This window comes from Hyperoodon ampullatus (assembly GCF_949752795.1).
Source record: "Hyperoodon ampullatus genome assembly, chromosome: 20".
NCBI classification, from domain to species: Eukaryota; Metazoa; Chordata; class Mammalia; order Artiodactyla; family Ziphiidae; genus Hyperoodon; species Hyperoodon ampullatus.
In genome coordinates this window covers 31,918,082-31,940,288 of record NC_136933.1, presented here as the reverse complement: position 1 = coordinate 31,940,288, position 22,207 = coordinate 31,918,082, and the positions used below count along the sequence as shown (strand labels likewise).

Here is a 22,207-nt window from a genome sequence, read left to right as displayed (position 1 = left end):
CTATTGTTTCACTTGCCTATATTTCCTTGTAATTAATTTGCTAATTTTTGGAGACTGGAATTTATGGAAGCTTGATTTGCAGTAGGCCTTTTCCCTTGTTGTTGTACAATTAATTTGTAGTTGTCTTCTGAATACACACTATGTGTACTTCACATCATGTCACTAAGACCATCAATGGTCCAGTCTCATTCCTGGTTTGCTCTATAGTTATTACCCTGTTGAGCAATTTAGGTGAAGACCACGGATCTTAGGTTGGTTCTAATTGTGTCTCTTCAGTGTAGAGTTCAAACGCAGGACGATGAAATATGCTCTGTCCCTGCTGGTAATTTCATATGCTGTTAACTTCTAGAGCTCTGCATGGGCCATTTAGTTTTAGAAGGGGGAAGGGTTCCAGCCATCTTCCATGCTGTCTTTTTTTTTTTTTAAATAGATTGAACCAGCTGTGAATGGAATTTTCCACCAACATGCAGAAATGCATTGATTAATGTTTTTCTTTCCTTTTGGGGAATAATAATACCTGAGCTAAATCTTTTTTTAAAAAAGAAGAGGAGTTAAAATAAAACTAGAAATAAAAATATCACATTAAGCTTTTGAAATGAACTTTTAAAAATTAATAGGTATTAAAATCAAGATCAGAAAAGTTTAAACCAACTTCTCTTTTAAAGATATAGAGATGACTTCTTTTCTTAAATGTTACTTTTATATTCTGAATCCCCACAGCTTTTCACAAAAATGCATTTGAAGTTATACAAGTGTTTGGCATGTCTCTAGCATCTAGAGGAACTTGATGTTTTGTTTGTTTATTTATTTAATTTGTTTATTATTTTTGGCTGTGTTGGGTCTTCGTTGCTGTGCACGGGCTTTCTCTAGTTGTGGCAAGCTGGGGCTACTCTTCATTGCGGTGCGCGGGCTTCTCATTGCGGTGGCCTCTCTTGTTGCGTAGCACAGGCTCTAGGCATGTGGGCTTCGGTAGTTGTGGTGCGTGAGCTCAGTAGTTGTGGCTTGCGGGCTCTAGAGTGCAGGCTCAGTAGTTGTGGCGCACAGGCTTAGTAGCTCCACGGCATGTGGGATCTTCCCAGACCAGGGCTCGAACCTGTGTCCCCTGCACTGGCAGGTGGATTCTTAACCACTGCACCACCAGGGAAGCCCTAGAGGAACTTGATGTTTGTTGAATAAAGAAGAAAATATGATTTTCTATAATGAAGATCCCATTTCTTACATTTCATTTAAGAAAACAAGAAGTTCCTTTAATCATATGTTATGAATAGTGGTGATATCTGAGAAATTATTCAGTTCAGACAGAATAATTATTATTTTATTGTACTGCATACTCCTAAAAAAAAAAAACACTGCTTCCCCAAAGAAGTTACAAGAGACCAAGAGCATACTAAAAATACTTTATTGTCATAACTAAATGCATTAAATATACATTCTAAATGGAATATATTGTATATTTGATAAAACCCATATAGCACTCATCAAGGCAAAAAAAAATTGAATGAAAAGATGGCACACAAATAAAATGAAGAGTTCTCGAATATTGCAATAACTTTAGCATCCTGGAATAATGTTTATTCCTGGCCCATTTTCTGCCCATTGGAAAAAATTGCACTGTTTTTCTTTCCCAAGAGGGCACACAAAAAAATTCTTTCCATTATTAGGTCCAATCTTCAACACTGTTCTCATGATGGAGCGTTTGCCATGGCTGCAGAATGGGAAGGACAAATCTGCCCACTGCGGGGGAAACAGATTGTAAAGTTTAGGTGGAAGGTAGAATGACAGACAGGCTGAGCCTCGACACATTTGATTAGTACTGTACTGTCTTCACTGCTGTTCCTATTAATTTGACATTGTAAGATACACGTAAGTCATTAGTTGTTGCCCCTAAAAAACCTTATATCCTATAAGAAGCATCTCTAACAAATTTGCTTGAATCACACAGAAAATAGTCATAATTCTGAGTTTCCCTCTGTCCAAAGGCATACTTACAGAAGTTCCTTCACTTTATTGAAAATCTCTCTGTAAAGCAAATCACCAGTGTTCCTGCTATAGCTCTGTTTAAGCTATTAAGGTCAAATATTTGTTATGATTTTAATATTAAACTTCCTTAGTCTCCTAGGAAAAGAAAGCATCCAATACATAATTACCAGGACTAATTCACGCAAATTCCATTGTATTATTCTTATCCTTATTAATTTTGGCCTGAAGAGAGCTACCAAGAAGGCTGTGATATTGCTAATATTGCCAATAATATTTTCTCCATTACATCTATACAAGCTTTGAGGGAAGGAGATCAGGAAGTTGAGTAGGATGGAGCCACATCTCGGGCAGGGGTTATGCTCTAAGATCATGATCAAATTTTCCTTAGGAAGGTATCACACTGAAGACAGATCATTTCTCTCTCAGCAAGCCCAACCAGAAAACTTTTGCTCCAGCGCCTAAACAGATCCATATTTTCTTTTTCTAGTTAGGCACCAGATGAAGCAGCTGGGAAAAATATGTCTTTAAACCTTAGGCTCACAGTCAGAAGTGAGAAGCTCTCGTTCTGTGGAAAGCACAAAGACTGACCAAAAGCACCGAGATTCCTGTCTTGTATCTCACACTCATTTGCAGGGACAAACTCATAGATTGAAAGGTTGGGGAATCACCTACATCTAAACTGTTATTGCGCCATCACTTGTTTTGGTGAAGCCTGTGCGGTAGGATTTGCTACGTTTACTGTAAATCCAGGGCATGTAAATTATTTCCCTGGGTTCTTCTATCCAATGCATAAACCAAAGGTTTGGATGTCACACTGAAGTCAGGAAGAGCAAATATCTATCTTGGATTATCAGTCACCTGGGTGACTCAATACCTCTCTCTTTGTAAGCCAAGGGGGCAACACTTCTACCCTGTTGTTACAAATATGATATACTCTAATAATGGAATAGCTGTCATTTGATTTTCTTTTTGGGATGAACCTCTTTGAATTTTCAGTTATTCAACATTCAGGTTTTAGACTAAATGTCAGTCAGCATGGCTTTTAAATTTAAAGGTAAAACCAGAAACGGACTGCTATTTGTTACACTTTAATAACTGAAGTATTCAAGGACACTATCATTAAGCTTGTTAGGTCGTACACGTACTTCAAAAAATCCACATTGTGCTTCTCTCGGTAGAGGACAAGCATAAAAGCACCTGCCCTTGTTTTCTCCATCCTTCCTCACCACGTGGAGAACGCAGGGGCGGTCGTGTTTACTGCAGCGGGGACTGCCGGCATTTAATGAACGAGGACCACCTGTCATGTTACTCTGAAGCTCCCTGTAATGACAAGTTACACAATAACTGCAGCATGATCGTGCTAAAAGGGGTCATTCACAGCACCTCACCCCGCATCGGAATCCCGCCTGTACAAAGAGACGGTACCAGAAAGTGACCACCATCAACTTCCCGCAATTACTGGGTTGGCCAAAAAGTTCATTCGCTTTTAAGTAAAAATAAAAGACATCTTTCATTTTCACCAAGAATTTTATTGAACAATGTATTCACCAACTGAACGATCTTTTTGGCCAACCCAATACATACACTCCTACATCTTTTTAATTCTTGGTTTTCCCAGGTAATTTCCTTCCAAAGCTACCTATTTATGTAAATTAAATTTAAATTAGGCATATCATTTAAATTTCTCAAGAATACAAACAGCTGAATTGCACATCCAATTTCTTAGTTTTCATTTGTGACATTTGGTTCTTTTCTTACCCAACATGACAGGGTGGCCACTTTTATTTCCCTTAAAATATTCTCAAGTCCAGCTGTCCCCTGGCGCCCAAAGGAACTAGAGTCACAATCTTCTCCAATTATTTTCTCATCGGTAGCAAACTCTCATCAATGGTTCTGACAAGGCCAAAGAGATCTACTGTCCAATTTAAAGACAATTTTCTATGCTTTTCTTTGACCAAGTCTACCACAATAGTTGCAATCATATTTCAGCAAGTAACAGGCTGCCTGGCAGAGCAGAAATGTGTATTTTGTAAAGCTAGCGAAGAAGCTTTAGTCTCCCCCCATGATTAGATCAAGAGTGTCTGGAGGTTACCCCTGAGTACAGTGTATAAAGGCCAGAAGTCGGGCTTCCACTGTAGCTGTCTAGGTGGAATGTTTTCTTTGAAAAAGAGCTTCATGATTATTTTTAATTTTTTTATATTTTGCATATTTTAATAATGCCTTTATAATAGTCTTCTTAATAAACCAACTGAAGAGAAAAAGAGCTCTTATTAAAATCAGAAGCCCTTCCCTTAATAGCCCTATTTTTAACTTTTTAATGATAAGTTCTTCCTTTCTTTTTTTGTTAACTTCTAAAGAACAAAATACCATTCTTAAATGATTTTTAAAAAATGCTTATAAATCAGAGGTTGGTTCCCTTTTCCTTGCTTCCTAAACCACATTCTTCCCATACTTGTTCCTATAATGATGCCTTGAGGCGTCATATCTAATCAAAATGTTAAGAGTGTGAGACATTTTTTCCAGTTTTATTGAGATAGAATTGACATACAAGGGATCTTTTATTTGTGGTGAAATTGGTTTACACTCAGTTATAAAATAGATGCTTAAATATATTTCTTTAAATGGACTCAAGCATCCTGATGTCTGGGATGGACTCAAACATCCTGAAGTTTCTGAAGCTGCTTGGGCAGCAGGCGTGTGCAAGATGAGAGCAGCTGTGGGCACTGCTAAGGAAACTGTTATCATTAAATATTTCTCCAGCAGGTATTTTGTTGGTAGCATTTTCAGGGTAGGGGATAGTGGCTTATATTTTAGCGTCACGGGGGATGCTAACCAGAAATAGGGAGGGTGAGGGGCAATAGACTTCTCTTTTCCAACCCCCTTCACTTCAAAAGCCCCCCTCCCCAAAAGGGGCAATATTAAAACGTTAACTTCAAGAGAAGCTGAACATCTGGGTGGTTGTAGAGAAGTTGAGTGATTTCAAAATTGAAGCAAGTGGGTCATAAACAGTGCTTAAAAAAAATTTAGAGCAGGAACACAGAAGGTTAAGAATCTTAACGGAAAGAAAGAAACTGATGCTTTTGTAAAAAAAAAAAGTACACACATGCAAACAGTTTTATATATTATTTGGAAGGCTGTCTGAGGTAACAGTTAAACATTTTCAAACCCACTTGCTTCAACCTAGAAATCTCCAGAGTTTCGCAAATCCAGGGAGATGTTTAGATTTTCTTACTAGTAAAGTTTTCCTGGAGAGAAGCACGGTGGAAGTCAGGATTAAGGTGGAAAGGAAAGATCCCAGTGTTTCCTATAGGTTCCTCATTTCTGTCTTCAATTCTGTTGCTTCCTTGGTATAAAGTTAAAGGAGAAAATAGCCACATGCTATCTTATCCCGGCCCTTAGAGTGTGGTCCATCTGACCAGAAGCATCAGCATCACCTGGCAGCTCCTTACAAGTACAGAATTATCCTCCCCTACTCCAGATCGCTGGCAGAATCAGAATCTGCGTGTTAACAGGACTCCCAGGTGATTCATATACACATTAAGTACTGAAGCACTGAGTTAATGTAACCAAGACACTGATGCCATCTGTGAACACATAAGCTCTAAAGATGTACAGGGAATCTTAATTTTATGAGAGCAAACATTATCCAGGGTAATTAAATGTTCTGATTAATTGAGGACATCCTGGTTCCTCTTTGTTTCAATCATTACTTTAAAAACTTTCGAAAATGTAGCAGAGCATTTTCTTGGGTAAACTTAGCATATGGGATAGTTTAACTTATTTTGATAACTAGGACCATCATTTTGAATACTAATACTGGATTATAAACAGTCAATATAATAGATCAGCGTTGGAAAATCTTTTTCAGAAGGGACATACGTTTAGGCTTGTGGGTCTTATGGTCTCTGTTGCAAAATACTCAAATCTGCTGTTTTAGCATGAAAAGCAGCCAGAGGGAATATGTAAACCAATGGGAATGGGATGTGTCCCAATAAAACTTTATTTATAAAAACAGGGGGTGGGCTGACTTTGGCCCTGTTGGCTGTAGTTTGCTGAGGTAGAAGTTGTCATTAGAACCAAGAGTAATGCTTAATGTATAATAGGTTCTTAATAAATACTTATTAATAAATAAACACTGAACATGTTCAATAAGCACTGTTCAAGTAACACTGAACAGAGATCAGATAAAAACTATTATCAAGAAGGAAGACATTACCAAGCACAGGTTTGTAATTTTTTAAATGGGTATTTTTTCAGTGATCAATTTATCATGGTTTAACTTATTTTACAGATAGGGTGATTCATTATAATAAAAACATTGAACTGATCAGTCTCACTGAATATAGATTTTGTAGCTCAGCAGTATTTCAAGGATCGTAACAAACAAACAGAGGTTAAATGACTCATCCTGGATGGTCCCAGGTGGTTCTGACATCCTTGGGGACTGAAAACACCAAAAGGTGAACCAGAAGCATGAATGAGAGGTGAGTGCTTCACTGGTGATTAGAGGTAGAATTTGGCAACCCTGATGGCGGCAGACCTGAGAAACCGTTAGTGATTTTCATTTCACTCATTTCACTCATCTACGTGAGCCTTTGCATCAGCTCAGGAAAAACTTCAACCCAAAACACGTTATGCTCCTTTGAAGCGGTTATCACCGTGTTTTGCTCTGCATTTATAATAATTGGATCAAAGACTTAAAACTGTCTAACAGTCATTCTTAACTGCTTAAAAATTGGTTCAACGATCTAATTTATAATCCAGTAGCTGGATAATATTCACGTCTATCTAAAGACCAATCTGAAAATATGCCCCATCAACATAGCATGTATCATGTGGTGATGAGAGCAGTAATTAAGAGAACAAAAGGCAAATTAATTACCATACAATTATTAAAGAAACAATGAATTCTCTGAGTTGGACCACCTGCTTTAATCCTATTATGTTGTGAGCTTCTGCCCGGCTGCCCGGCATCTTGTCCACAAGATGAACACTGTAGCTGCCAGACAAGGAGAAAAATGAAACACATGACAGTAATTTGCAATTTATTCCTTGTAAAGTAGCTGGGTGCAGAAGGGCTGCTGGGTGAATGTATTTCATCACTTGACATTTATTCTGCTAGTTGATGTTGATTGATTTTGGAGTCTCATTCCTGGGGTTCTTATATTCAACACATACGCACGCTGCAATGTTTCTAAGTAAAGCTGTGTGCTGTGATTAATCATATGACCCTATTACTGATGGCTTATGAAGAAATCTTTAAAATTTAAGGTTACATTAATGTTTTTTTAAATCCATAATTCATTAGTTAAATTGTCTGAGATTTTCTACAAAGCACTAAGGAAATAAAAATATGCCAAGATACTTCATTTGAGTACAAAAAAAGCCACAATATTTTTAAATGATCACATCTGCTTCTTTCCACTTAAGCTACACAACAGAAAAGGCTGTTCAAAAATGATTTTCCTACAGCATAGCCTCCCAACTCAGACACTCTTAACTAGCTCCTTCATAAACTTTCGTCATGACACATTCATTAGTGTTCAGTGAAAAGGTGGTGTACTGATCAAGTCAGTTAAAAGTTTGCCTGCCAGAGCTTAACTCAAATGTCTATATTTTGTGAGTATTATGGACAAAGGTCAAACCAGTTATTATACATGATTATGAACAACAACAACAAATCAGCCAAGGATAAATGATCAAGATTAACTGATGGTAAAATTAGAGTCAGTACAAGAAACTCAAGATTGAAGCATCTATTGACCAAAAACCGTCTCAGAATTCTGTTCTTAAAGGATTCCCAGAGGTTGTTCTAGGTTTGTGCAATGGTGGTCCTTCATCTCACTGCTCAAAGAACCTTTCCATCAGCAAAGACATAGCTCATCAGGTGAGAAGCTGGAAATCAGAATCCCTCCTGAGATTATTTTAGATCCCATCCACAGCAACTCTTCCTCTTCTCATCCCCCGTTGGCAAGAAAAGGCACAGGGGAAGGAAACTCACCTTCACTCCGTTTAAAATAGTCTTCCCTTCATTTAAAGAGGCTGGATATACAGTGTCTGCTTTCTGAAGGAAAAGAAAATTGTGGAGAGATCTCTCTCCCTGACGGAGGCATAATATCAGGTGTGATAGGAGCCCCAGATAAAGAAATTAAACAAGGTTGGGGAAGAATAGTTCCAGGATCTGCCAATAATCATTAAGGAACAAGGATGACATTGTTTATTAAAATTTCTCTGTCTCTGGTGACAGCAACTGGGGGGTCTTCTCCTGAATGTGTAGCTGGTAGCCTCATAAAACATATCTGATCTGGTAGTATTCATTAATTGGAATTACAACTCTTTACTTTCAGGTCCAAAAGTAGTACTCACGGCTCTTTGAGCGTTTTTGGTTGAAACAAAGACCGCCCTCCCTGCCCCCTGGCTGTTTGAAATACAATCACTTTCTTTGGCAGAAATGTCACTAAAAATATCTCAGATCCCTCTCTTTAGAACAGAAGACATTTACTAAACGTTATGAATGATAGTTTCCCTTCTAGAAGAACTATCTTTCATTGGAAGAAAACCTTAAACAAAACTGCTAACAGTGGAGACAGCCAACCGGTAAGATTATGGGGGATTTCATCATTATTCTTTATACTTTCCAGTATTTTCCAAACATTCTGTATTAAGCATGTATATGGTTACAGCCAGAAAAAAGCAAAACAAAACTTCTACAGATGGAGGAAATTCTGTTCTTCATTCCCTTCCCTTCTCTAATATTATAAGCTAGAGGAGGCAAGGGATGCAAATTACTGTAATAGTCTTTCAGGGTTTGACTGACATTTCCAAGATCAGTTCAGCTTCCTCAGCAATGGATGATCTTTCTGCATTCTTAAAACTTACGCAAATACCTTAAAGAGCAAGGTTAGAAGCATCATACCTGTTAGAAAATCCAGGGTTGCCACTTTTGAGATCCCGTGATGAGCAGTGGGTTGTTTTTAATCGTTTATATGCTGGACTAAATAATTTAGACGGAGAGCAGACCATAGATGATATGTTTACTTTGTTAGATAGATGAGTTCTAGAGTTTGTTCTCTCCTTGGAGGGGTGCACTGTATCACTAAAACAAACGTTAGTAGGAGGGTTTGGAAATTCCCCATCTAGTATCTGGTTTGGGCTTTCTTCTCTTTCCAAAGCACTGGATTTATTGCTGAAATCCGTCAAAACAAGGGTTGTAGTTCCAAATGCAGTTTTCCTGTTGATCTTCACTTCCGTCCTTGGTTTTCCAAAGCTATTACAAGGGTATTTCACTAAACTGGTAAAGGCGATAGGATTTTCTTCATTCTTAGGTACCGAATCTGGAAGAAGAGACCAGTAATTCTGCATTATTCCTATAAATACATTGACTGTTTGAAACATCTTTTCATTTGATTAAAACATTTAGTTCATTTATTACAGTGACTTCATGTATAGAACTAATAATACAAAGTTAGCTTGAGCAATTCAGAGTTAACCACCTTCAGATTAGGAAATAAAGTACCATATGAAGTGCAAAATTTCCAGGGACTCAGAGGTGGGTTTAATAAAGATTTCTACTTGTTATGCTTTATGTTATGTTTAAGCATTTAAAGGTTACTGAGCTATCAATTTTGTTGCTATTAGGCCAAATATTAAAGCAGTGTAAATAAGAGGTGACACCCCACAAAGCTTTAGATCAGCAGTTAGAGCCTATATCTAGATTATCAGGAATGCTTCTGTGAATGACAAGACCAAGTGAAAGGCCTATTAAAATTAAGTAAAGATGAATTACTAAGATTTACATTTACTAAATATGTTTCAAAAAAGCGTCCTAGGATTTTGGAATCTGTTAATTTATTCTAAACTGCAGTTATCTGCCTTTCATACTCAGAAAAAAATAACAAGATAATAATTAAGATGTGTAAAGGCATTTCAGAATGTCAGAATAAATGTGGAAACCTAAGACTGGGGTTTTCTGGGGGCTCTCTGTTGAATGATACTGCAGAGGGAGGGACAGAAATAGGAGACACAGTCCCTTCTGCTACCAGCAAAGCTGTATAACGGGTGATGCCTGCATTTCTGGCCCAGCAAACACAACACAATATGACAGCTCATACAATGGGGGGTCCAGAAGTCAAGAATGAACTTTCTCCTCTCTAATTGAAGAAAGAAAGAACACTTTGAGAACACAGTAGAAGCTGCATCAATGAGATGGTTCTTAATCACAGGTTTCCTCTGAGGTTCTACATCCTCTGCACGCATGAAATTGAGCTATGAAGAGTTATTCTGAAGGATTTCAATGAAATCAGTACAATTGTCTGGGTAAAGATTTTAATAACAAGAGGTAGGAGGCTAAAGAAGTGAAAAAACTCAGCATTTTCCTATTCCACCTGCAAAGATATTCTTACAGAAATCCTCCCTTTCAATTTATGAAACACTTGGACGGAATAACAAACTCAAAAGTTGCTGAAATCTGCATAAAACAAAGCTTTATTGAATAATTCATTAGAAACAGTAGAGAACAGATGTGATCATCTCAGTTTTTTGAGATACAACGGCACAGACTCTTTTAGCACAAGCGTGTTTTCCCCCCGTTAAAAAAAAAAAGTGCTCAACAGAATGTCAGCATCGTTTACATGCAAAGGCTGGCAATTCCTTGAAACCTTTTAGAAAGACAGCATTTTACTTCATTATGAAATATCAAGACGGAACAAGATATGTACCTGACTTTGTATAATTAACCCTCTTTGAAATGGAAGGAACTCAGAATCAAAATTCAGTCTTACCCGTAGGCCTTGAAGTCAGGCAAGCATCACATGCTTTAGAAGACGGCTTATTTATTAGCGTACAGACCTCACATGTCCACTGCTCTTCAGACTTCCGGGCCACAGAGTCCATAAGATGACCCCCTCTGCTAGATGGCCAACTGACTGTAGTATTTCTAGCTGGCAGCCTGCTATAAGAGAACTTCTAAAGTTAATCATTGACACTTTCATTATTGTCTTGTTCTTATACATTCTGGGTATTTTAGAAACAATTACAGAACCATTAATACCCAAAGGCTACATGTTTACTATTGCTTAGAAGTTCTAGCTCTCTCGGAATAAAATGTTTTTACTTGGGCCCTGCTGATTGCTTTTAAAGACAGAAATAACAAAAGTTTTAGAGTCAAAGAGTTGTGTGTGTGTTTTTTAAACTAACTAAAAATATTTGACATAACCACTAGGGAGCATTTCTCAACTAGCTTTTTAAGTAAGTGGGGCTCTTCCCAAAGCAAAACTAAAATATCTTTATTCAAATTAGGGAGGAAATGAGTCACGTAGAAATTAGAGCATTGAATGTAAGATGAGAAAAGTTTTACATTTACTTCGTGTGCCTCTGGAATTTCTCAGTATCTACTGGGCGCTAAATCAATTGATCTATAATCTATAACGATGGAATTCCTAATTGACTCTTTACTGTTACAGGAAATGCCTTTCTAAAGCTCTGATATAGTCCTGCTCTTTAGCACATGGCTCTGGGTCCACAGAGCACATCACGTGGTTTAGCAGCCAATGCAGTGTCATGGATTCCTTTCATGATTCCAAACATTAATATTGAAAAAAGTTCTTTCAGTAAAGGCTTTGTACCTTACGTTTCAGAACACTTTGACTTTCAAAGGTAACCTTGTCTTCTGTAACATTTTGCTCCTACGCATAATTATAACAGGTTTAAAATTCAGACTTGTCTGGTAAAATCATAAATAGCATAAGAAAATCTGAAAGTAAGACACATCTCATTATGTTTTTTTATCTTTACTTCCCTTGACTTTTAATGCCATTCAATATTTCTTATCCCTGTAAATCAACTATACTTCAATAAAATAAATTTTTAAAAATATTTCTTATTCCTATGGGACACGAGACCTTCTATAGAATTTACTTGACCTAATCCCTGCCCTCTGCTAACTTACTCTGAGAGGCAGCATCATACATTTACTCATAATTAAGTAAACACAATTTAAATAACCTTCAGATTTTCAATGTGCTCCAACTTGTAACCATTTTCATCTTCTATCCTATAAATTTCATTAACCATGAGGGGATTTTATTGTTACATAAAGAAGCTTTGGAAGCATTCTCTCCTTACTGCTCTTAATCGCCTGCTAATAAAGTCTTTCCAATCTCCAGTTGGACGTTTAACAGGAATTTCAACCTTAACCTGTCTGTAGTGGGCTGAATGATGGCCTCCTAAAGACAGCAGGTCACAAAAGCAGGAACCTGCAAATGTTACTTTATAAAGAGGATCTTTGCAGATGTAATTAAGGATCTTGACTTGGGGAGATGATTCTGGGTTATCAGGGTGATCTCTTAATGCAAACACAAGTATCCTTATGAGAGAGAGGAAGAGGGAGATATGATACACACAGAAGGGGAGAAGGTAATGTGACCACACAGGCAGAGACGTGAGGAGTCGTGTAGCCACAAATGAAGAACACTGGCAGCCACTGGAACCTTGAAAAGGCAAGGAATGGGTTCTCCCCTAGAGCCTCCAGGCGAGCACAGACCGGCCCACACCTTGACTTCGGCCCGATGAGACTGACGCTGAGCTTCTGGCATCCAGAACCGTGAGAGAATAAATTTCTGTTGCTTTAAGCTGTCAGGTTAGTGGTAATTTGTTATGGCAGCCATGGGAAGCTAGTACAAATAAGTCAGGACCCACTGCCCCCATCCGCAACTCTGCTAGTTTGTCACATCTCAGTAAATGGCATCACCATCACTCAGTTGATCAGGCCAGAAACGTGTGAGCCGTCCTTAACCCTTCTTGCCCTCATACCTGGTCCACCAGCAAATCCTGCAGGCTCTGCTGCAGAGGCAAATCTACTAGGAACTCACGAAGCCTCCATGGCTTGCTGTGCTGTCCTCTGTGGATCGGAGTGGCAGTGTGCAGAGTGGGGGCAGTCACTCCAGCTGCACGGACGTTGGCGACACTGTCGCTGGTGTCAGTCCTGGGGCTCTCTCTGGGCCAGGCCCACGTGCTGCCAGCACCAGCTCATACCTGCTCAGTGCCCAGGGATGGTGTGCCGGCCTGGCACAGGGAGCAGGTGCACTGTCTTATTAAACTTCCAGGACAAGCGATGCTGTTCCATTCCTCACTTAGGGGACGTTATGATCTGGGCTGCAAGTCCACTCAACACATGCACCACCCACCACTGACCCACGGACAGCCTGGTAGAGGCGCAAGGCAGAGACAGCTGAGGGAGAGAGATCCAAAGGCTGGTGGTTCTCAGAGAAAGGTCCTTGGGCTCACAGCGCCTGCACCACGTGGGAACTCGGTAGTCCTAGAGTCCAGGCCACTCCCCAGACCTGTGAATCGCACACTCTGGGGGTAAAGCCCAGCAACCTGTCCAAATTCTACATCAGCTGAGTCAATTGCTACAGTCTACTCTGATCCCTTAGTCAGGGAGCCACAGTACTTCCTGGAAGCCCCCCCAGAATGTGTTTCTCCTGCTGAAACCAGAGGGAATCTGCTACCATGAGACTTGAAATGAGAGGGTGAAGCAGGAAGCAGCTTACACCTGCCTGTATTCTTTCCACTTGTTCCATCTGTGGACAGCCCAGGCAAGGTCACCTTCAGGAGTTCCAGTCCCTGAAACGTGGGGTTTTATAGTTTTTCCACTGATGCTATGAAATTACCCCAACATTTATTTTGGCTCCATGACCCATAAATTCCCATTTTAAGATAATCTGCATTGGGTATCTTTCATTGTAGTCAAAATTTGAGTCCTTTGTAAATTATGTTTTTAAACATGACAACTATGTAGTCAAACTCTCTTCCCCAAACAGGGCTATGCTGTCAAGATTAACCCACCACAGTTTTTCTTCACGTCTCCCAAATGCCCTATAATTGCTCCATCCCCCTGAAAAATCTCTGCCAGGTCAGGTCGGCCTTAAGAACTGGTTTGCAAACAACACTAAATTCTCATTAACTAGCAACCAACTCTCAACACATTTCCAAACTAGATGGTTTCTAGAGACGTAAATACGTCTCCATATAGGAACAAAACACCCTCCTCTCCTGCAGCTCCCTGAATGCACAGGGCGCTTCCCCGTGCACCTTGTCAGGGGCTGTTTTCTCTTCCAGGAAATCCCTTCCGTGCCTCTTGTCTTTGATGAGTTCCTATTTCTTCCCACGCTAAGCTCAAACTTCACCTCCTCAGAGAGATTTCTTTGTTCTTCCCAGGTGGATTTCAAGGTTTCCTCATCCATACTATAGCTCCATTGCCGTTAGCACAAATGTGCCCTTTTGCAGCATTCGCATCACGGGGTTCTAATGATCTATTTACTCCCCACATTAGACCCTGAGCACTTCGAGTGACTGTATTCTATTTTCTCTTTGTTTTCCCAGTACCTGGCATATAGCAGACCCTAAGAAAGTAAATAGTACAGAAACGAAAAAGTGAAACAGAAATTATAAAGACTCTAGTAAAAAACAAAGAGTATAGGTATTGAAAGTGTGGTGTGATCAATGAAAACTGGAAAATCTGGGGAGGACTTCGGGAAGGGGTGAAGTAAACTTTTAGTGACTGAAGGAACACAGGAATTTAGATCATTACTACTGGGCTTCTCATGTTTCAATTTAATTTGAAATGACTTTAAAGTGAAAAAGTTTAGTCAATATAAAAAGTGCTCAAATGCTCATCCAGAAAATAAATTGAATATTCCTAACTACAGAAATCTCTAAGAGTGGGGCAAATATTACTGGTTTTCAAATGTTTTATTTTGTATACACTTATTTTGCAATGAGTCTTGAGCTGGATGCCAATAGAGAGAAAACTAGGTCAGGAGGGAGGAGGGAATGCAGGGCCCAGGACATTTCCAGTACAGCACGGCCTCCCTAACTCGTAGTAACTCCCAAGTCTCTTTCAGGGAACCCTTGAGGCTTTGAATCCTAGTTTCAAAAAACCTTTGGAATTGACAATGATCTTATTTATATGATAAATAACATGTTTACTTGATAATCTGGAAGAATTTTTTTTTTTTTTGCGGTACGCAGGCCTCTCACTGCTGTGGCCTCTCCCGTTGCGGAGTACAGGCTCCGGACGCGCAGGCTCAGTGGCCATGGCTCACGGGCCCAGCCGCTCCGTGGCATGTGGGATCTTCCTGGACCGGGGCACAAACCCGTGTCCCCTGCATCGGCAGGCGGACTCTCAACCACTGCGCCACCAGGGAAGCCCTGGAAGAACTTTTTTAAAATTCAAAAGCTATCAATTCACAGAAAACAAATACATATGGAACATTAATCACTTATTCAGTAGACAAATATATATTGAATGTATTCTATCTTCCAGATCCAGTGTTATACACTTTTGATCAAATAAATGTACACCTATAACATTAAAAATAAGAAACCCATAAATCTGTGTAATATAGCATATTATTTAAACATATTTTGGATCTGTATGAGAGTAAAATGGGATGAGGAAGCTGAGAAAAAGGGGATATGGTGTGGTTTAGAGAAAAGTAATCAATAACAAAAGGTGATGAACAAAATGAAACACAGGAACAAGGAGAAAAAAAAAAAGATAGCTGCAAATATATTTATGAAGACATAATGGGGATCTGGACCACATCATCTCCATCCCAGGGCCCTGAGCTCTCCACAGACAAGATGGCGCCTCCCTCCTCCTTTGCTCTTTTCTATATACTTTTTCAGTGAACTGATCTTGCTTTAATACTTCAACTAAGAACACGGGTAGTAACACTCAAGCCATCATCTCCCACCCCCTTCCCACCCTATGTAGACTATCTAGTCCATATATCCAAAACTTAATTTACCTCTTCCATTCTACCTGTCTTTCCCACATATATAAAGTGAAAATTTCTGTTTTGGGGCCTGGAACTTTTTGCTTTATCCTCCATAGCAAACCTCTCAATACTTGCTGGCATTAACATTTTTTTAAAGTACCTATTTTTCTCTCCATTTCCAGTGTCTTGACCTCAGGACTGGAAACCATCTCTCGCCCATTACACTACACAAGTTTCACATCTGTTTCTTCATTTCCCATCCTAATTATGCTATAATCAATTAAAAAGTCCTTAATCTACTGATTCAGGTAAGACATTAGCCATCTCCAGAACTACTACTGATTCCTACTAGCTGATCCCATCCTACCTGTAAAACTAACTTTTGCTATTTAACAAACTTGGGGAGACTTCGTTTGGCTCCGCCACTGTTATCATCAATTCAAGGTTTGTGGCAATGCTCCTTTCCGAGTAAATAATGTCTGTTTGCTCATTTATTTAGCCAAAATTCTCTTTTATTAAACATCTTTATTGGAGTATAATTGCTTTACAAACTTGTGTTAGTTTCTGCTGTATAACAAAGTGAATCAGCTATACGCATACATATATCCCCATATCCGCTCCCTCTTGCATCTCCCTCCCACCCTCCCTATGCCACCCCTCTAGGTGGTCACAAAGCACCGAGCTGATCTCCCTGTGCTATGCGGCTGCTTCCCACTAGCCATCCATTTTACATTTGGTACTGTATATATGTCAATGTTACTCTCTCATTTAGTCCCAGCTTACCCTTCCCCGTCCCCATGTCCTCAAGTCCATTCTCTACGTCTACATCTTTATTCCTGTCCTGACCCTAGGTTCATCAGAAGCATGCTTTTTTCTTTTAGATTCCATATATGTGTTAGCATACAGTATTTGTTTTTCTCTTTCTGACTTACTTCACCCTGTATGACAGACACTAGGTCCATCCACCTCACTACAAATAACTCAATTTTGTTTCTTTTTATGGCCAAGTAATATTCCATTGTATACATGTGTCACATCTTCTTTGTCCATTCATCTGTTGATGGACACTTAGGTTACTTCCATGTCCTGGCTATCGTAAATAGAGCTGCAATGAACTTTGTGGTACATGACTCTTTTTGATTATGATTTTCTCAGGGTATATACCCGGTAGTGGGATTGCTGGGTCATATGGTAGTTCTACTTTTAGTTAAGGAACCTCCATACTGTTCTCCATAGCGGCTGTATGAATTTACATTCCCACCAACAGTGCAAGAGGGTTTCCTTTCCTCCACACCCTCTCCAGCATTTATGGCTTGTAGATGTTTTGATGATGGCCATTCTGACTGGTGTGAGATGATACCTCATTGCAGTTTTGATTTTCATCTCTCTAATGATTAGAGATGCTGAGCATCTTTTCATGTATTTGTTGGCAATCTGTATGCCCTCTTTGGAGAAATGTCTATTTAGGTCTTCCGCCCATTATTGGATTGGGTTGTTTGTTTTTTTGATATGGAGCTGCATGAGCTGCTTGTACATTTTGGAGATTAATCCTTTGTCTGCTGCTTCGTTTGCACATATTTTCTCTCATTCTGAGGGTTGTCTTTTCGTCTTGTTTATGATTTCCTTTGATGTGCAAAAGCTTTTAAGTTTCATTAGGTCCCATTTGTTTATTTTTGTTTTTATTTCCATTTCTCTAGGAGGTGGGTCTAAAAGGATCTTGCTGTGATGTCATAAACTGTTATACCTATGTTTTCCTCTAAGAGTTTTATAGTGTCTGGCCTTACATTTAGGTCTTTAGTCCATTTGAGTTTATTTTGGGGTATGGTGTTAGGGAGTGTTCTAATTTCATTCTTTTACATGTAGCTGTCCAGTTTTCCCAGCACCACTTATTGAAGAGGCTGTCTTTTCTCCATTGTATATTCTTGCCTCCTTTATCAAACATAAGGCGACGATACGTGCATGGGTTTATCTCTGGGCTTTCTATCCTGTTCCATTGATCTATATTTCTGTTTTTGTGCCAGTACCATACTGTCTTGATTACTGTAGCTTTGTAGTATAGTCTGAACCCAGGGAGCCTGATCCCTCCAGCTCCGTTTTTCTTTCTCAAGATTGCTTTGGCTATTTGGGGTCTTTTGTGTTTCCATGCAAATTGTGAATTTTTGTTCTAGTTCTGTGAAAAATGCCATTGGTAGTTTGACAGGGGTTGCATTGAATCAGTAGATTGCTTTGGGTAGTATAATCATTTTCACAATGCTGATTCTTCCAATCCAAGAACATGGTATATCTCTCCATCTATCTGTATCATCTTTAATTTCTTTCATCAGTGTCTTATAGATTTCTGCATACAGGTCTTTTGTCTCCTTAGGTAGGTTTATTCCTAGGTATTTTATTCTTTTCATTGCAGTGGTATATGGGAGTGTTTCCTTAATTTCTCTTTCAGGTTTTTCATCATTAGTGTATAGGAATGCAAGAGATTTCTTTGCATTAATTTTGTGTCCTGCTACTCTACCAAATTCATTGATTAGCTCTGATAGTTTGTATGTTATTTGCTGCTTTTCCCTTGCTGCTTTCAATATTTTTTCTTCGTATTTAATTTTTGATAGGTTCATTAATATGTGTCTTGGTGTGTTTCTCTTTGGGTTTGTCCTGTATGGTACTCTCTGTTTCCTGGACTTGATTGACTATTTCCTTTCCCATGTTAGGGAAGTTTTCAACTATAATCTCTTCAAATATTTTCTCAACCCCCTTTTTTTCTCTTCTTCTGGGATCGCTATAATTCGAATGTTGGTTCATTTAATGTTGTCCCAGAGGGCTCTTGAGACTGTCCTCAATTATTTTCATTGTTTTTTCTTTTCTGCTTCCTGGCAGTTATTTCCACCGTTTTATCTTCCAGCTCACTTATCTGTTCTTCTGCCTCAGTTATTCTGCTATTGGTTCCTTCTAGATTATTTTTAATTTCAGTAAGTGTGTTGTTTATCACTGTTCACTCTTTAGTTCTCCTAGACCCTTGTTAACTATTTCTTGTACTTTCTCCAAACTGTTTCCCATTTGTCGGATCAACTTTACTAACATTACTCTGAACTCTTTTTCAGATAGGTTGCCTATTTCATCTTCATTTATTTGGTCTTGTAGGTTTTTACCTTGCTCCTTCATCTGTAACATATTTTTCCGTGGTTTCGTCTTTTTTTTTGGTTTGTTTCCTCTTTTTGATAGGTGGTGCTGTATTCCTGTCTTACTGGTTGTTTGGCCTGAGACGTCCAGCATTGGAGTTTGCAGGCAGTTGGATATATCCAGGTCTTGGTGCTGAGATGAGGACCTCCAGGAGGCCTTACTCCAATTAATATTCCCTGGGGTCTGAGGTTCTCTGTTAGGCCAGTGATTTGGACTCGGAGCTTCCACCACAGCAGCTTGGTCCTGACCTCTGGTCTGAGAACCAACATCACTCAAGCTTCGTGGTGTGGTTAAAAAAAAAAAAAAAAAAAAGTAAGAAAGAAAAAAAGGAGCAGTACAATATCAAAGAATAAAAAACAAAATAAAATTAGAATGATAAAAAATACATTAAGAGAAATAAAAGTATAACTGAAACAACCAGTCGCTGGGGGTTCCTCCCGTCCCCTTAGGTGTCTGTGGTCTCCCACCAGTGCCTGGTAGGTGCCCTAGTTGTGAGGAGACGGAAATTCCGCATCCTTGTAGTAGGCCATCTTGACCCCGTCCCCCAATCTCTTTAAAATAAACTTCAAATTACACTTTTTCTATGAGATTTTCCCAACCTTTTGTATACCTATAAACTTCTAACATCCCCCCAAACTTTTATAGCACTTTATGTGCTTCATGTCTGTACTGGTTATTTTGGCTTGTAATCACATATAGTTCAGCTCCTTTATATTGTTAATATTTCAGCCAGCCTTCCCCAAAGGGACCTATGGCCTCTTACCGGGGTAAGTACACTGCGGAAAAGGAAACTGTCAAAGTTTTGAGGACTACTGGACACTGGTTCTGAACTGACATTAATTCCAGGAGACCCAAAAGCACCACTGTGCTCTGCCAGTCAGAGTAGGGGCTTGTGGAGGTCAGGTGATCAATGGGATTTAAGTTCAAGTTCATCCCACAGTGGGTCCAGTGGGTCCCTGAGCCCATCCTGTGGTTACTTCCCCAGCTCTGGAATGCAGAATGGGAACAGACTTACTTAGCCACTGGCTGAATCAGCACACATGTGCTTAGTAAGTAGTTGGTTGTTTCACCAAGAAGACTGCAATTTTGTAAAGAGAGCGTGCTAATGTTTTATAATATTATTTCAAAAGCAAGAACTTTGGAAAATACTTGCATTTTTCCAATTATTGACAAAACTACACCTCCTGGTAATCACTCTACAAAGGAGATGAAAGTCAAAGCCTGGATATTAACATCAAAGTTAGAGATTTTCTACTGAATTCAAAAGAGGCTCATAAGTCATCTTCAGCTCATTCTGGTTTTTGGATGATATTATTTACTATTTCCTTCCAAGGGTTCAAAAACTTGTGAGTTATGTTCTGTTCTTAACAGCCTGATAGCTATTCAACTATGTTCTCTTATTAATAGCGTTTTTGTTAGAGAATTAGGGCAAAGAGTAAACTTTAAATTAGATTTCTCACCATATGTCAACATGTTGAGGATTTTCCTTCTGACAGTGAGGACAGAAATATGTCATTCTCTTATTCTCCCCTAAGCGACACACAGTTATTTTGCAGCAGCACTGACCACAATTAGGACGCCTGTAAACCTTATAGTGGTTAGAGACAGCAGATCCTGCTCTGTGGCACTAAAAACAAACAAACAAACAAACATTACAATGTTATCTACAACATAGTATTGAAAGATATATCCTTCAAAGTCATTTCTAAAAATAATTTGTTAAAAATGTACATATGTTTATACATATGTCCTCATAACCTTTTCTTTCATTTGAGAAAAAGGTATTGACAAGATTCAGCAACATTTGTCAAATAAGATTTGTGTGAAATAATTAAGTCATTATTTTATAACTTATTAGTATTCAAAATTGCTCTTTGCATGGCTTTACCCTCCTATCTAAATGGGATATAAAAGTTCTATAATTTACAATGTCTTTCATGCTTTTAAGGTTTTTATAATTAAACGTAAGTATGTGGTTATAAGACTTTAAATCTGATTATTTTTAGAACACTGAAGCTGCTCACTTTGTTTCAACAGTCAAAAAATTTATTCCTAGGGAGAAACACTTCACAAGATCATCTTCTTTGTTGACCTGAAAAGGGACAGTTTTTTGTTTTTAATCTTACAGATTCACTGAAAAAGAAAAATTTAAATGCCATCTTAGCAGTGAACATGTTCTGTTTTGGCATAAGTTCTATTTCAAAAGACACTGATACTCTCTGTCACAGTTTTAGTCTACTCACATACAGTTAAAGCTCCTACAAAGAGAATGTTAGGGATTTACATCAGCAGTGTGAAAATTTAAAAGCCCAGAAATATGGTGGATCATATTACAAGCTGAAAATTACAGGAACAACTCATATTAATTTAAACAAAGTACTGAAATGCCCATCTTAATCTGAGCAGAAAATGGATAGGTATCTGTAATCATCTTTCCCTAGAATAAGTGAGCATATGTAATACTAAAATAGCCATCGATACTCAGGACAGGTATGTAAAGCAAGAGGCTCATTAACACTTTAGGCCAATTAATGAAGAAGCCTACAATACCTGACTTTCTAACAGTAGTAAAAACAAACATTTTGAATACAGGAAATGGACTGTAGAGAAAAAAGGACATATTTATGATACTTCGTTTAAAGACAAAATGTGTTTACTTAACTCTATATATGCATATATATGTATATATACAACTTTAAAAATTTACAGTTTAGTGAGGACTTATTCTCAAAACAGTCTCTGTGGTAGATAGAGAAGTATTATTATCCCATTTTACAGATAAAGAAACTAAATCTAAATTAAGTTACCTAAATAATATTAACCACACTGATGGTAAGTGGCAAAATCTGATTGAACTGAAGTCTATATTTATCCCAAAGTACTGAATCTCTCTCTAGGCTACCTATATATTACTTTTATATATCCAAAATTAGAACAAGAGTCTAAGTAAGTAAAATGCTAACATAGCTGTCCCCCAACTTAGTGTAAAGATAATTTAATATAATTAGAGTTAGACAAGTTTGGACCGACCTGTGACCTAAAATTTCAAGGTGTTAATTATGCCCATAACGTGTCACTCTCCCCTATTGCACCTCTATGCTCTTACCACTAGATGGCTACATACAGCCTTGACATTTCTGGTGCAATCAAAGGGAAATAACTGACATTTTACATAGTTGAAAAATTTTTGCTCTTACCCTGTAAAAAAGAAGGCTGAAATAACGTATCATTTTCACAAGGTGATGTGTCTGTTCATCTGTTAACTGACAAACCTT

The 22,207-nt window shown here is 38.5% G+C and overlaps 1 protein-coding gene across 1 annotated transcript in view; it reads right to left on the bottom strand.

Moving 5' to 3' along the window:
- Positions 1-1,551: 1,551 nt before the first annotated feature.
- The window catches only part of NEIL3 (nei like DNA glycosylase 3), a gene marked incomplete at both ends in the record, with an annotated part of 39,304 nt that continues 18,648 nt past the window's right edge, over positions 1,552-22,207 (bottom strand). The window contains 6 exons of the mRNA XM_079726694.1: positions 1,552-1,734; positions 3,126-3,300; positions 8,897-9,314; positions 10,761-10,930; positions 20,393-20,559; positions 22,130-22,204. Coding sequence (XP_079582820.1) covers positions 1,552-1,734; positions 3,126-3,300; positions 8,897-9,314; positions 10,761-10,930; positions 20,393-20,559; positions 22,130-22,204 — 1,188 coding nt within the window. The remainder of the gene's footprint in view (positions 1,735-3,125; positions 3,301-8,896; positions 9,315-10,760; positions 10,931-20,392; positions 20,560-22,129; positions 22,205-22,207) is intronic.